General features: G+C 37.6%; 2 protein-coding genes across 10 annotated transcripts in view; one reads left to right on the top strand and one right to left on the bottom strand.

The window, feature by feature from the left end:
• The window catches only part of LOC127439298 (C2 calcium-dependent domain-containing protein 4C-like), a 416,605-nt gene that overhangs the window by 77,876 nt on the left and 322,180 nt on the right, over nt 1–16,549 (bottom strand). The window lies entirely within an intron of this gene.
• Nucleotides 1–16,549, top strand: part of LOC127439281 (transducin-like enhancer protein 1) — a 46,679-nt gene that overhangs the window by 21,705 nt on the left and 8,425 nt on the right. For 2 of the 9 annotated variants that reach the window (XM_051695506.1, XM_051695504.1), the window contains exons 3-7: nt 5,333–5,396; nt 7,219–7,263; nt 11,067–11,129; nt 13,448–13,552; nt 15,552–15,765. In XM_051695506.1, coding sequence (XP_051551466.1) covers nt 5,333–5,396; nt 7,219–7,263; nt 11,067–11,129; nt 13,448–13,552; nt 15,552–15,765 — 491 coding nt within the window. Of the gene's footprint in view, nt 1–5,332; nt 5,397–7,218; nt 7,264–11,066; nt 11,130–13,445; nt 13,553–15,551; nt 15,766–16,549 lie in introns of those variants that run through there. The other 7 variants (XM_051695507.1, XM_051695505.1, XM_051695508.1 and 4 more) reach the window with 7 other exon arrangements.

Below are 16,549 nucleotides of genomic sequence, written 5' to 3'. Positions count from 1 at the left end.
GCTCATTTTGAGTTTGGATTTTGATCAAGTAGAAATAATCAAGTGTGTTTTGACCAACGTCGCAGTACGCTAATCAAATATTTCTGAAAATATGAACAATGTAACTAAAAATATGGGTCATTGACAAATAAGGTTGCCCAAGATAACAATGAGAAATTTGTGAAAATGTAGTTTGTGGAAATGTAATCTTTGTATCCATGTTGGTTTCATAATTGCTGTGTTTTACAAACAATTCCTACAAAAAAATTGACTAAACGACTTAAAAAATGTCAAGTAGTGTAACCAAGTTAAAAGTATTAACATATTTAAGTGTATACAACTTATTAATTAATTTTAAAAAAGCATTTTCAAACGTGTTTTTCAAGGTAAAAAATATTTTCTACAATCATGAATTGTGAGTCTCTAATATTGAAGTTATATTCCGTGTTCAATACAAGTTAAGCTCAATCGACAGCATTTGTGGCATAGTGATGATTACCACAAAAATTTTCTTAAAAAAAAAACAAAAGCAAAAATCTGGGTTACAGTGAGGCACTTACAGTGGAAGTGAATGTGGCCAATTCGTAAAAATTAAAATACTTTTTAAAAAGTATAGCCACAAGACATAAAGAATATGCATGTAAACATGATTTTAGTGTAATAAAATCACTTACTAACCTTTTCTGGTTAAAGTTATAGCCAATTTTACAACCTCGTTGCCATGATGATGTAATGTCTACAAACACTAAAACGACTTTAAACTTTACAGCTCAAATAATACATAGTTAAGTCAAAAATACATAAGTTTTAACAGAAGATTTAATGTAAGTGCTTTTATAAAATAATAAGTTTCACAATTCTGCCTTTTAATCCCTCCAAAAATTGGTCCCATTCACTTCCATTGTAAGTGCCTCATTGTAACCTCAATTTTTACTTATTTTGAAGAAAAGTAGGGGCAAGTCAAAATAAAGTTTTGTGGTAATCAATACACAAATGCTGTTGATTGAGTTTAACTTGTATTGAACACGAAATATTCCTTTTAAGAAGTTTCCTTAGGGTTAAAACAAAATCTTCCTTTCATAATGTCAATATCTTCATATCGTTCAAAAACTTATTACACAGTCATGAGGGTCTAAAGGGGTCATGTGACAATGCAGCAAGCATACTGCAGTTTGATACATCAACTGTCACATTGCATACTATTTGACACATTTTTACAAAATTGCAAGCACTTTAATGTATATACTGCACAGTAAGTATTTCATTTCAGTATTCCATTCCAAACATAGCTGGTGCCACAGATGCTAATTTGCCATAAAGGCAAAATCTTCATCAATCCTTTCTCAGGCAGTAATGGGGTTTCATTTAGCTCTGAGGTAGACTATTTCGCTAACTAATCGCTCTCTCTCTTTGTGTGTGTGTGTGTGTGCGTACTTTAAGCAGAGAGATGAAAAAGCACTAGGAGAACACAGAAGACACAAGGGCTTTTATTAATAAGGTGCACGCATGGCAAATGAAGACCAGATCTGCGAGGAAGTGTCCCCACTTCTGCTAATTGGACTGATGCTCCTCGCCATCAGGATGAATATTTGCTTTTTAGTCAAATTTTTCACCCAGACTCCTCCCTTTGAGATGTCATCATGAGTTCACTGTGTTGCATACTGTAAGATGATTAAAAGTGCAGTTTGTCTGTGTACACATTGAAGTAATGGTGCTTTGCTGACAGAACTGTCATGGTTCAGGCAGCCTGCAGAATCAGTTGCTTGTTTCCATGAACATCTTACTGACTGTCAAAGGAAGAATCACCTTTTTTCCCTTTCCCCTCATCTCTCTTACTAACTTCCTCTGGATTTTATTGAGCTATAGTAATTATTACTGGCAATTATTGCAATGTCAAATGCTCAATGTATCTCTCTCACACTTCCTATTTGCCTTTATTCACACTATGATTTGTAGGCAGCTAGCAACACGTACGTGGCCATACTGCAGCAGAATACATATTTAAAGACACTTATACAAATATACATTTGAGTGAGGAACATTACTGTGCCCCATAAAAATGTATCATGGTAACCATAGATTCCTGGCAAAAAACAATAGGAACCACACTAACAAAGGTACCAAAATGTACCATGGTAAAGCCATGATATTATTCTTAATCATAAAATACCCTGAAAATGTCATGGTTTATGAACCCTGCAACCATTTAGTACCATAGTATTACTGTCTGATAGCGTGCCATCCAATGTACCATGATAACACCACAGTACATTTTTGTATTGTTACATGTTACATGTATTGTTACTACTAAAATTATAAAGAATTTGTCCTTTTCTAAAGAAAGTGGTGTTATTGTCCACTTGGCAAAAATCGAACATCAGATTGCTTGGAAAAGTAGCACACATCTCAATAATAGTAGTGATGCTTGCCTTAGCAAACACCAACTTATTATGGTGTCTCAGACAGTATAAGGCTAGAAACATACTTTCCGCCAGTACGCGAATACAGACCAGATCGCTTGCCCAACTTGTTTCCAGTGTGCAGCCCGGTTGAACATCTAAAACGCCCCTTACGTAACTGTGGCAGTAGCAAAGCTGAGTACTCAAGGGGGGTGATAAAGTTACCTTAAATAGTTTGTGCAATAAAAACAAAATTTGGCACTATTCAGGTAAGATGCAATATATATATATTGACTTTAACTTGCTCAAACTATTGCTCCACCATGACAATAGTTGAAGCAACTCACTGTAGAAGCGGACATTTCACACCAATGTCCGCTAAAGCGCCCTTTGCGGCAGTGATGAGAATGCAGCACGTACTTTCATTGCTATAAATTGCAGTCTGACACGTTTTGGTATGCAACAAATAACAAAATAGAGCTTGCATACATAGAACCATGTTCATGTGCTTGCATAGAGTATGTTTCTACCTTAAGAGGCCGTTCAATCAGAATGTATTCTTGCGTGTGGAAAAAAGCTAGACACAGCACAATGAATGGACAGAATTTAGGTGTCTGAAACGCATCTTTTAGAAGCTGAAGTTATTTTAACTAGACACGGTTAAAAGTTATTTGCTTGGGTGTGATGCTGAAAAACATTGAGAAATGGTGCAACGGCCAAAGATACCCATCTTGCACATATTTACATAGAAAAACAAACACAAAACAGTGCAGACGGGCACAAAAGTGCTTTCGATTAGAACAGCCTTTTGTTGTTGACAGGGTGGTAACTATATGGTTATTTTGGTGAAGTTTTGTAAGGGAAGACAAAAATACGGTGTACAAATAAGTGGTTATTTGGACTGAAAGAACCTCCCAGTAGCTGCCGTTTAATGCATGTCACTGGTGTCGTGCTTGAATTTAACAGATTTGACATTTTGAAGTTTAATTCCACATTAGCCTTGATTTACCTTTTGTAAATCCACTCCAGCCTCTTGGCACACTGAACTCTTTGAGCCCCTTGCTGTGCGGGAGATTTAGCAGAATTTAAATGATGTAAGCAAACTTGGCCAGAAATTACAGCATATTTTTCCAGTGAACAAGACAATATTTGGAGCGGTCGTGCTGTTTTCTCAATTTTCTCTAAATATTTTGCACAAGGGAGCAATTTCTTCACTGCATCGCATAATTGAGGCCAGCGTGTTCAGGCACAAATAGAATAAACAGCGACAGTCTCAGCGAAATGCGTACCGATAGATTTATCAGTTCTCGGAAATCCTGCGATGGGGGTGACTTTTGCAGAGGCAATTCCAGCGTAATACATTCGACCTGGGGAATGAATTTAATCCTCCCCAGCTCCCTCTCTCACTTCCCACAACACCCCACGCCCATCATCTTTTTTTTTTCACCCCTCTGTGCTCTTCCTTACTCACAATGATAAATGAGTCAATTATCGACGGTTGTGCGCAGTCAGTGAAGGAAAGCGGATGTGCCGTTATTACCTGTTGCGGCGTGGTAATGTTGCAGTATTAATCATATTCTAATTTTCCCAGGCCTCCCTCACGCTCGCATAAATCTGATGCCTGCAAACAAGTCAGTGTGTCGGAAGAGCTGAAGTACAGCCTGTGTGTGTGTGCGCGCGCGCGCTCTTTGAACTATAGAGAATTGATCGTAGTGCAAAGTGACTGATGCAGTCTTAGTTTGTCTTTCTACATATCTGTTTCTTCTGTCTGTCTTTCTACATGTCTTTCTGTCTGTCTCTCTACATATTTCTTTCTATTTGTCTTTACATATCTTTCTGTCTGTCTTTCTATCTGTCTATCTTTATACATGCCTTTCTGTCTGTCTATCTTAAAACTTGACTTTCTGTCTGTCTTTATACGTCTTTGTCTTTCTACATGCTTTTGTCTGTCTTTCTACCTGTCTTCCTTTGTACATGTCTTTCTGTCTGTCTTTCAACCTGTCTATCTTTTAACCTGTCTTTCTGTCTGTCTCTTAACTTGTCTTTTTGTCTATCTTACTATGTCTATCTTTATTCATGCCTCTCTGTCTGTCTTTGTACATGTCTTTCTGTCTGTTTCTATCTGTCAGTCTTTTAACTTGTCTTTTTGTCTATCTTTATCTATCTTTATACATGCCTTTCTGTCTGTCTCTTAACTTGTCTTTCTGTCTGTCTTTCTATCTGTCCATCTTTATACACACCTTTCTGTCTATCTTTTAACCTGTCTTTCTGTCTGTCTTTCTATCTCGTTCTTTGTACATGACTTTCTGTCTGTCTTTCAACCTGTCTATCTTTTAACCTGTCTTTCTGTCTATCTTTTAACTTGTCTTTGTCTCTTACTATGTCTATCTTTATACATGCCTTTCTGTCTGTCTATCTGTCTCTCTTTTAACTTATCTTTCTGTCTGTCTTTCTATCTGTCCATCTTTATACACACATTTCTGTCTATCTTTTAACCTGTCTTTCTATCTCTTTCTTTGTACAAGTCTTTCTGTCTGTCTTTCAACCTGTCTCTCTTAACTTGTCTGTCTGTCTTTATACATGTCTTTGTCTCTTTCTATCTGTCCATCTTTATACACACCTTTCTGTCTATCTTTTAACCTGTCTTTCTGTCCATCTTTGTGCATGTCTGTCTGTCTTTCTATCTGTCTATCTTTATACATGTCTTTGAGGCTGTCTTTCCTGTCATCTTTCTGTCTTAGTGGATCTGTATATCTGTCTATCACATCACATGTTGCAGGGATAGCAGGTTGTCAAAGGCAAAGTATCACACATGTTGTGTAATAACTTTGCTTTGGAGCATTTTGCACATTCATTAAAATTGGCTTGAAACAAATAAAACTTGATACAGCAGGATTGTGAACAACAAAATCTCTCTATCCAAAACTCCAGTAAAACCTCTCTTTCCTCTGCAGTCTAAAGTTGGAGTGTGAAAAGCTGGCCACGGAGAAGACGGAAATACAGAGACATTATGTCATGGTAAGACAAACACACACACACACACACACACACACACACACACACCATCTTTGTTTTGTGGACAAATCAGATGTCCTTCAAACGCGGTCCGTCCATCACAGAGTCGCTGCCGTGTGCCTCAGTGCCCACAGATATGGCAGCTATATGTGCCTGGCATGCTATTTGCTCTTGGCAGATGGCTTAACCCCCTTTTCTCTGTCCGTTTTCTCTCACTCCCTTTATTCTTCTTGGCTCATCATTTTTTAGTGTTGTCGCCTAGCAACACTTTGAGCTCTTGGCAGGGCTGGTGAATACAACAGGCAGCTGTCAGCGTGGCTTCTTTTTATTACCAGGGTCTTTCTATCCCTCTGTCTGTCTCTCTCTTTTACTCTTTTCTATCTGCCACTCCTCTCATTTTTACTTCTCTCTTTCCAATGAAATTACGCTTTTTTCCCGGCTCTGCCAGATCAGTATTTAGCATCCAGCTGACCAGATTATAAAGGAATCGTTCATCCAAAAAGCTCATGCTCATGTTGTTCCAAACCTGTATGATTTTCTTCCCTCCCTGGAACACAAAAGGAGAATGTTAATGCTGCTCTTTTTCATAAAAATAAATTGAATTGTGACCCATGGGCTGTTGTGCTCCTAACCTGACAAAAAGCACCATAAGTTATTCTTCAATTTGTGGCTATATTCCACATTTTTTCTCAAACGATTTATCTTTTGAGGAAAGGACTGAAGTGTATCATTAATCACTGATTTTCTCTTCCGCTGTAACTCAAATATTGTAGCGTGCACTTCGCGATAATTTTTTGTGAAGTGCATGAGATGTGTTAGTTTAACAACATTAACCGTCATAGGAGAATTTACTTGCTACTAACTATTTGATAACTTTTAATTTGACATGGAGGAAAAGAAAAGAAACAAAAACTTTAGCAGACAAGAGGTTCTTGTTGAGGAAATTACTGCAAGGAAAAAGTTCTCCTTAGGAAGCATGATGATAATATCATGTCAAAGTACGAGGCGGGTAAATGGGAAAAGGTGGTGGAGGCTTTCTCCGCTGTGCCCAACTCTGATAGGGATGTGGATGGGGGGTGAAAAAGAAAGTATAAGCTTTCTAATGTTATAATTATTGTTTCTATGAACTCTAAAGATCGCGGAAAGATAGCGCTATGTAGCGCAACCATTTAAAATAGAATGACTGGTCACCACATTAAGAAACTTCAAAACAACATTTATTGTTTGAATTTGGTGATAACATTTACATGGTTAACAAGCTGTAAATAAAAATATCATTAATCACAAAACAGTCAGAAACATGTTTTGGTCAAAAATCGCATTTCTGCATAAACAGCCCATTGCGACTTCAGACTCAACATGATAGAACGCATCACATTTAAAACAACCCAGTAAATTCATTAAACATTTTACCTTTTAGGATTTAAGACAACTGTGAGGTTATCCTAACTTTTAAGATGTTATTTACAACGATAGTTAGAAAATTTTAATGCTTCATTTTTTTTCTTAGAACAGTCTTATGAAAAAAACTTTCTTACGTTTTTTTTCGGGAATACAAAATATTAACTTTTTTCTTAAGTTAGAAATTAAGAAAATGGTAGTTGAGAAGAATTTTCTTCAGAACATTTCGTGAATCTGGCCTCAGCCCAAACCTACTCGCACACAACTGCTCTTAAATCAGTGCTGGGGGCAATTTGCGGCAGGAACTTTTCATGCTAATGAAGGAAATAATGCAACTAATTACATGATGCATTAAGAAGTGAGTTTGCACATATATCTAATGATCTCTTTTTTTTTTTTTTTTTTTTTTTTTTTCCTGTTTCAGTACTATGAAATGTCCTACGGCCTAAACATAGAGATGCACAAACAGGTAAGTCTGCTGTTTGCCAACGTTAGAAGCCAACATGTTTGGGTTTAGCAATGAACATTCATGTTTGATCTTGATGACAACACTGATTATGCTTAAAGGGATAGTTCACCCAAAAATTAACATTCTCTCATTTACTCACCCTCATGCCATCCCAGATGTGTATGACTGTCTTTTTTCTGCTGAACACAAATGAAGATTTTTAGAAAAATATTTCAGCTCTGTAGGTCCATACAATGCAAGTGAATGGTGATCAGAATATTGAAGGTCCAAAAAAAACACAAAGGCAGGATAAAAGTAATCCATATGACTCCAGTGGTTAAATCCATATTTTCTGAAGTGAGGTGAAAAGTGTGAGTGAGAAACAGATCAATATTAAAGTCCTTTTTTACTGAAAATGTACTACTGTGCCATATATGTACTAAGCGAAACTTAAATAAGAAAAGTCTTATACAAAAATGAATTTGCTTGGCCTCAGGAGGATAATGACCTTTAAAGCCAGATGGATCAAATATAATACAAAATAAAATAAAAAATACATAATTTTTTTTTAGATTTTGTCTACAAGTTAAAAAAGAGCTCCATTTCTAAATTTTGAAAAATTTGAATTTTACCATTTTCCAGACTATTGTGTCATATGTCAGGCTTTATAGGGATAATAAGCAAACGATTGTTGATGCATGTGTTTTTTCAATGTTTAAATACTTTCTCCCATCCCAATTTAATACACAGAGACAACTGTAAGTAAGTCAAAGTGTCAACACATTGTTTGTTTGAGCATTCAAACCAGCCCAATATGGCAAAATTGGCTTACCCAATGGCATGAGTTTGGGGCAGGACTAATAGGTTTTTTATTTTTATTTTTTTTTTTTTTGGACCAATGGAAAATGGGGGGAGTGTTTGGCCATTTTGTCAGGGCTGCAACCACCGAAGATACTAAAGGGTCAACCCCCCCCCCCCCAATGTAATAATAAATACATTTAATGTAAAATCGATCACATCCTTGCATTGCTGCCAGTTTAAAAATGCACGTTCAGGAGGAAGAGAAAAGAAAATGTAGGTTCAATGCTATGGTTTAATTTGTCCTTTTATTAGTCCTTTTATCTCTTGTAGTATTTTATGGAGTTCAAAATTTAGATTGAATTATGCAGAATTATACATCTTGTTTAAAAATTTTTGGGGGGGGGGGCTTTTATAGTTACATTAAAATCCTCAAGTCTGGCCCGTGACACTTGTTTTAAAGTTAATCTGCAAACAAACTAATTAGATCAACAAATAACGTGTCTGCGGCACACACTCCCTTTCTCCCTTGACACAAATACACACGGTTGTCTAAAGGTAGCTCACCGTGACTTTCTCGCTCCCCTTCCTCATAAATTGTGTCTGCTACTGCATCTGCATTTCTCCACATTCCTCTCGCAGTCTCTCTCTCTGTCTTTCGTGCAGACGTTAGGTCAGTGTAAATTAGGTCAGTGTTCTCTGAGTGTCTGTTCTCTTCCTCTGTTTCAGTTGCACCTCTTTTTGACATGCTCCAAGAATTCCACATCTCTGATGTAGCCCTCACCCCCCTTCCTTTTTCTACATCTCCTGTCACTCTATAATTTCCTTAACTGTGCCTTTCTTCTGGCCTCTCTCTCTCTCTCATTTTCTTTCTCTTTTGCTCTCTCTTTGTCACCCTCCCCTTTTCCCAGCCTCCCCCACTCTCTCCTCTTAAGATGTCATTTTGTTGTTGCCGTTCCCTAACAAGAAATCATTGTGTTTCCTGGGGGAGGGCCATGATGGATGGATTTAGGAGAGGAGGGGCAGATGGAGGGTTGGAGGGGGCATCTTTACACAGCCAATAATTCACTTAAGGGAGATTTTTGTGGCTTGTGACCACGACACAAATGGGACTCGCATATGCATGAGAACATACCAGTGTTTGTCCATACCTGCCTGCAAAATAAACAGCCATGTGGAGGGTTGCATGCATGCTAAAAGCAAAAGGAGCACTTGTTTGGGTGGCTGGTAAATGAGTACAATGGACCAGAAATAGATTGGCTGAGCATGGCAACCTCAGTGTCATAAGACAGAGAAGCTCAATGGGTCAGGACTGCTGACCTCCACACTGGGAGCTCACACGGGGAGGTGGCACTCCTCCCGGCTGGACCGGAGCAGCAGATGCTGGGCATGAATATTTCAGGCACTCACTCTGACTGCACAACAGTTAGCATGAACCAGATGTGGGGGGCTAAAATATTTACTAGTTGTGTTCGTGTGAGGAGGCAGCAGGTTATACTCGTGCAACGTCTTGATTCAACAGATAATATTGTAGTTTTACGGTTGTGGAACCATGTCTATGACTAAACAGCAAAATTGTACCTTTATCAAAAGGACACATCAGCACTATAGCCACGTCCACATAAATACATTTTCAGATGAAAATGCATAGACTACGTTTATGTCTCTCATCCACACTAGAACGGCATTTTCCTCAGCCGAAAACTGTGCGTTTTGAAAACGTTCTCCAATACCGCATACGTGGGAAAAATATTACGTTATAAAACTGAAAACTGTGTTTTCCAACGAAAATGGATGTGTGGATGTGGCTTGTATCATATCTGCGGCCTTAAACTATATGTAATACAAGTCTCAACCTCAAGCGTTTATTGGTCGTCTCAATGCATATTGTAAAAAATGGCAAAAGCTGCCTGACTTTGTGAATTTCATGAGTGGAATGCACAGGATTTTAATCGGTTGCAAAAAAAAATGCTACAATGAATGATTCGGTGAAAGCTGTAGTCGCTGGATTTGAATGAATTTGAAAGTGTCATGACGCTGAATCTTTGAAGGACAATTCAATAGTTTTTTCAGGCAGTTGGTAGCAATTAAACAAGATCCTCCAGCATACCTAGTTTATTCAGCTTTATATGGCTGGGTAAAAGTACTGATGTTCGGTTTTATTGCGATTAGGACTGGGTAAAGTTCTGATTATTCGTGATCTTCATTTGAATGATCCCGATATAAAGTCTTAAAATCTCAAGATTGCTCTATGCGCAACACTTTACATGCATATGCAACCAAATTTTGTGCTATGTGACTAACAATTTACCACTTACTGGTACATTTTCAGATTTCACACAATCGAAATTTAATCGAAATTGGAAGCTTGTAAAACGGATAAATCAGATTGGCAAATCTGTATCAATACCCGGCCCAAATCGCAGTCTTCATTTGAGCGATCTTTATATCGATTCTCAAAATTTCAAGATATATTTATTTATTTTTACTTTAAAATTGAATTCAGTTTTGGTTGTGGATTTATTACATCTGTTAAATTTCCATTGATCTGCACTCTATGGGCCCTGTTAATATTTTTTAATTTTTAGTAATATACCAAGTTAGAAGGTTCTTTGTTTGATTAACTGCATAAGCTGAGAGTTTCTTTCATATGTAAGCAAAATGAAAATTATAACTGAAATAGACCCAAATGAATCAATCAAATCATATCAAAATTAGAATCTAATTGAGAGCTTGTGAATTAGAATTGAAAAAAAATTAGGGAAATGTGTATCAGTACTCCTGCTTTGTTTTCCAATTTCAGATGTACCCGCCCCTAAATGTCACAAAAAATTTAACTGTTGTTTGATCGCATTACATGTCAATCAGATGGCCAATTTTTTCGTCTAAAATGAGTGACTCTTGTCCAGAACATTTAATGTTTTTTTGTTTATTTTTTTTTTACATAAAATGAAATCCAAGCCTTATTTTATTGATCTTATTTTCTTTTTGATTCTGCATCTCTCACTGTATCTTTCGCTTTGCAGACTGAGATCGCCAAACGGCTGAATGTGATCTGTGCCCAGCTTATTCCATTCCTGTCACAGGAGGTGAGATGAGACCAACACACACACTTAGTCCCACAGATACACATCATGAAACTCACACATGACACATGCGTTCAGACAGTCTGTGATTGATGTAATTCTCTCAGTTGTGCCCACGTGCACACACTGTATCACACTTTTTTTTATCTCTCTCACACACACACACGCATGCAATCACAATTTCCTCACATTCTCACTTAGTCTTTCGTTTGGATGCCTCTGGAAAGCCAATTGTTATTCTTGTATACCCACTTTCACAAAAACGCTTACAGTTTGCCTTAAGCTTTTCCTGAAGAAAAAACAACTTTCTCCTCCTGTTTTAAGTGTGTGTATTCATACAAAGTGCTGCTGTGTGTGTGCACAAGAAGTGTACACACTAGGCATGTAACGATACACAAATTTCACGATACGATGCATAGCCTCAAGAGACGATACAATACGAGCACCCACAAATGTTTCACTTAAACTTATTCAAGGATACGACATAAATGTATTTTAAATCATAAATGGCACAAAAGTGTCTAACATTGGCAACAAAAAGCAGTGCTCTAAGAAACTTAAATAACAGCACTGTATTTATTTTGTTTGGTTGTTGAGAAACTAATAAGCTCACAATTTTCATGTTTTTGATACAATTTTGTCATTTATATTTTTATAATTTTCACAATAAGCATAGTTTCAAAGCAGCTTTATAGAAAATCATGCCTTGTTTGAAAACTCCCTGTGAGCAAGCTAAAGTGATTGTAACAAGGAAAAAACTCCTTTCAATGTTATTTAGTGGTGGAAAAAAAACTCGAGGAACCTGACCTCTGGTTTTACGATATATGTAACGTGCGCAAGTATTTTTCTCAAAGCTGTTTACATTTCGAAGTCAAAAGCAGATAATTATAAGTCTCATGTAATCGTGGGTTTCTTATGTTGTCAGTTTTCTGAATAAGCTGTTTTTTGATAGTTATGACTCATGAGTAGGGATGGACCGATCTGATACTTGGATCAGTATCGGCTCCGATACTGACGTTTTTAGACGGATCGAGTATCGGTCCGACGAGCCCAATCCAAATCCGATACTGTGTTAGTCATGTTCGTTGCTGTCAAGCTCCAAAAAAGAACCATAAAAACACAATTAAAGTAGTTCATATGACTCTTGCATTTTATTCAAAGCCACTTGAAGACATGCAGTAACTCTGTGAATCGCAAAAGGCTTTGTTTAATAAGTAAATATATAATATGCACGTGCAGCGCAAGCGTGTTGTGAATGGTGCTGCTCTGACACACACTCGAGGCTATTTTCAGCCTTCAAGCGTTGCACAACATTTGAGCGCTACTCAGGAACAGCATCTCAGATATAGATGCTCAATAGTTCGGTTCACTTATAATGTGCATTTAGAACGGCACCGGAGGTGCATTTGACCAGAATTTGAATAAGAAGCGAATTAAACTACTGTGAACTTGCCTACAAACAGACACATTTACAGGACTTCCTGGAGAGTTCAGAATGTCAAAATAAAAGCCAGAGGGTTTTAAAGTTAAAGGTGCATGATTGAAATATATTACTATTGTATTTAAAATTCTAAAAGTCAACAACCAAAAAACTGCCTTCTTTTCTACTGAACACTTAGATTAAAATTACTGTTAATTTTGCTGTAGCGTTATCCAGTAGACTAGTTAAAGTTTTTCCTAATAGTTTGTACATTTGTATTGAAATAATGTGTAGTTAAAGGTTTGTGTTTCTTTACATATAATTAGCATCACTCTGTGAGGTATAGATATTATAAACTGATTATGAAAAAAACAACACTGGTATCGGATAGTTATCGGCCGATACTGAGATTTCAGATATCTGAATCTGATCGAAAGAGAAAAAGTGGTATCGGTGCATCCTTACTTATGAGCGTCTTGCTGTGCATGTCACGATCAGTGTCGTATGGGAGAGGCGGCTGTTAAACTTACTGCTGACGTTTCTGCCTCACAAATCCACCGATTTGTGCGGTGATGTCGGCGTAAAATACTTTAAGTAATTACTCTCGTGGGAGGAGACCATTCTGCAGCTCTCAATATTGCACTGCTTGGTTTTAATTACACTATATTGTGTTTATGTATCATACGATACATATGGTATTGTATAGTGAGCATCGTATCTTACGATACAATATGATACGATATTTTTTTACACCCCTAGTACACACTACAGAAAACGCTATGCCATGAATAGAAATTGTACACTACACAAAGACACACTATGGTGTCCATCTGCCTTATTTTGTTGTTTGGTATTTGTTTTGCGTTGACGGCCATTTTTCCTCTTCGACCTCCGTCCGCAGCATCAGCAGCAGGTGGTCCAAGCCATGGAGCGTGCCAAACAGGTGACTATGGGGGAGTTGAATGCGTCGATAGGGGTACGTGGACTCCCCCCTCTGCCTCCCACAGTGTGTACTTCCATCTTTTCATCCTTTTTATTTATCACGTTCCTTTTGAGTTTTCATTGCAGTTTTGTGTTTTTTATTTGGGGTTTTTAAGGATTAGTTTCTCATTTTGGGATTATTTAAAAGAGTTTGAATTAACATTGTGTTGTTAACTGCGTTATGTTAAGGCATCAAATCGTTGTATAACTTTACACAGAAAAGGTTAGTAAGTGATGTTATCACACTAAAATAATTTTTACACACATTGTTTGTTTTGTGGCTATACGTTTGAAAAAGTGAGTATTTTAACATTTACGGATTGACCCCCATTTACTTCCATTGTAAGTACCTCACTGTAAGCTAGATTTCTGCTTTTTGTTTTTGAAGAAAAGGATGGACGAGTCAAAATTATTTTTTGTGGTAATCAATATTATGCCGCAAATGCTGTCGATTGAGCTAAACTTGTATTGAAACCAGAATATTCCTTTAAGGTACATTTACACTCAGTATGTTTACATGTACTTTTAAAGGAATATTAAGGGTTCAATACAAGTTTAGCTCAATCGACAGCATTTGTTTCACAATGTTAATTTACTACAAAAAATGATTTAGACTCGTCCCTCGTTAAAAAAAGAAAAGAAAAAATGTAGGGTGCAGTGAAGCACACAATAGAAATGGGGCCAATGTTCTTGGATGTTTAAAGGCAGAAATGTGAAGTTTTATAAAAGCACTTAGCCTACATGGATTTTATTGTTAAAACTTGTGTATTTGTGCTGTAAAGATTTTTAAATCTTCGTTTTGACACTCGTTTTAGAGTTTACGTTTACAGCGCTACGTCGTCATGGCTTTGAAGTTGTACAATTGGATGTAATTTTAGACAGAAAAGGTTAAGCAATTTTATCACACTAAAATCATGTTAACATGCATGTTTTTTGATGTCTTGTGGCTATACTTTTGAAACAGTGAGTATTTTAATGTTTACGGATTGCCTCCTTTTACTTCCTTTTACTAAGTGCGTCACATTAACCCAGATTTTTGCTATTTTTAAAGAAAAATCTAAGTATTTTTGTGGTAATCAACATTATCCCACCAAAGCTGTCGATTGAGTTTAACTTGTATTGAACCTGACTAAAACAATGTCTTTTTAAAATGTCATATAAATTATTTAGTCCAGTTGAAATGTTAGTAGTCCGGACTAACAGAACTAGATAACGTGATTGTAGCTAGGCTTCGTCCAGCATGTATATATGTTAATCGGACCACAACTGGCCTTGACATTGTCCGCGTGCTCAAAGACAGAGGTGACGCACAACGTGCATTTAACACTAACTCACCTGATGTTCTTCCTACCCAAAAACACACTGTAGCTCAATTAAAACTGTGCATGTATACCTACTGCTAATAGATGCATCGGGCAAAAATTGCTACAAGTCGCCATCAGTGTGAACGCCTGCCATGTCTGTTGCTGTAGACAGCCATTAGATATGGCAGTTTTTCTTTTGAATCATATATGATTTTCTATCTGTTTTGCGCTATTTTTACTCACTTTGTTTTTTTGGGGTTTTGAATTCTTGCATTAATCTCAGACCTGTTTGTCATCAGCATCAGTTTATTTTATTTTATTTTGGAATTCATTTGTGAATGCTGCAGCAGTACTGTTCTCCAAACTCAGGCATTAGAGAGGTCGGCACCAGTGCGAAGGGCTCCCTCTCTCCCAGGACACTGGGAACGGGTTATGAATGCATTCCCTTTAAAACAGCCTCTTTGGCTGTGGTGCAGATCCAGATCTTAACAGTGTTGTTTTTTTTTTCCTCTTTCTTTCTCTATATCTCCCCCTCTCATCTCTCTTTCCCCCTCCTCATGCTCTTTTCATTTCCTCTGGTGATCTGTTCCTTCACTCCATTTCCATCTCGGCCTCTGCATCTCTCTTTAATCTCCCACACTTCATCTTTCTTTTCCTCTCTCTCTCTGACCTCTCTTCCCCTTCATCCCTCCATCCTCCTCTTCCTCTCCTTCCCTCTAGCAACAGCTGCAGGCCCAGCATCTTTCCCAGCATGCGGCCCAGGGGCTGCCCATGGCCCCTCACCCCTCCGGACTGTCTCACCCGGGCCTGGCTCTGGGGGGTAGCTCTGGGCTGCTGGCTCTTTCTGGGGCCCTTGGGGCCCAGCTGGCCTCTAAAGACGAGAGAGCCCATTTGGAGGCTGTGGCGGCGGCCGCCGCTGCTGAACACCACAGAGGTACAACAAATAAAATCACGCTAAAGTTACAAGCTATGTACAGCAGATCATGAATTACATGGGTATAAATATACTGTAAGTTTCCAAACTGTGCTGAAAATACATTTACAATTCTAAACAATTGAACTGGCATCTATATGCTTAAAGGGATAGTTCATGCAAAAATGATACTTCTCTCATAATTTACTCACCCTTAATCCGTCTCAAACTTGTATGACTTCTGTGGAATTCAAACGAAGATATTTTGAATGATGTTTGAGGTGTTTTTGGCCATAAAAAATGCAAGTCAATGGGGTCCAAAACATTTAAGCTCCCAACAGGACATAAAAGCAATGCATGGAAGTGTAATCGAGCCTCAACACATGATCAGGCATAGAAGACTGCAGATGTCAAGATTTATAGTGGAAAAGATGTTACATTTTGTCCAAAACCAATTATACCACTTCAGAAGACATGGAGTAAACCAGTAGAGTAGTATACATTAACTTTATGCTGCCTTTATGTCCTTTTTGGAGCTTGAAAGTGTTTGACTCCATTGACTTGCATTGTATGGACAAAAACACCTCATATCTCCATCAAAATATCTTTGTTTGTGTTTTGCAGAAGAAAGTGTCATTTGAGTTTGAGATGGCGTGAGTGTGAGCAAATGATGAGAGAATTATAATTTTTGGTGAACAGTTCCTTTTAACTGTCCAAACTGTGCTGAATATGCATTTACGAATGGTTCTGGAACAACATTCCTGTCAACCAATCATGATTTTAGGGATAGAGTCAGTCTTTGGGC

Source organism: Myxocyprinus asiaticus, chromosome 50 (genome assembly GCF_019703515.2).
Source record: "Myxocyprinus asiaticus isolate MX2 ecotype Aquarium Trade chromosome 50, UBuf_Myxa_2, whole genome shotgun sequence".
NCBI classification, from domain to species: domain Eukaryota; kingdom Metazoa; phylum Chordata; class Actinopteri; order Cypriniformes; family Catostomidae; genus Myxocyprinus; species Myxocyprinus asiaticus.
This window is presented reverse-complemented; position numbering and strand designations above follow the sequence as displayed.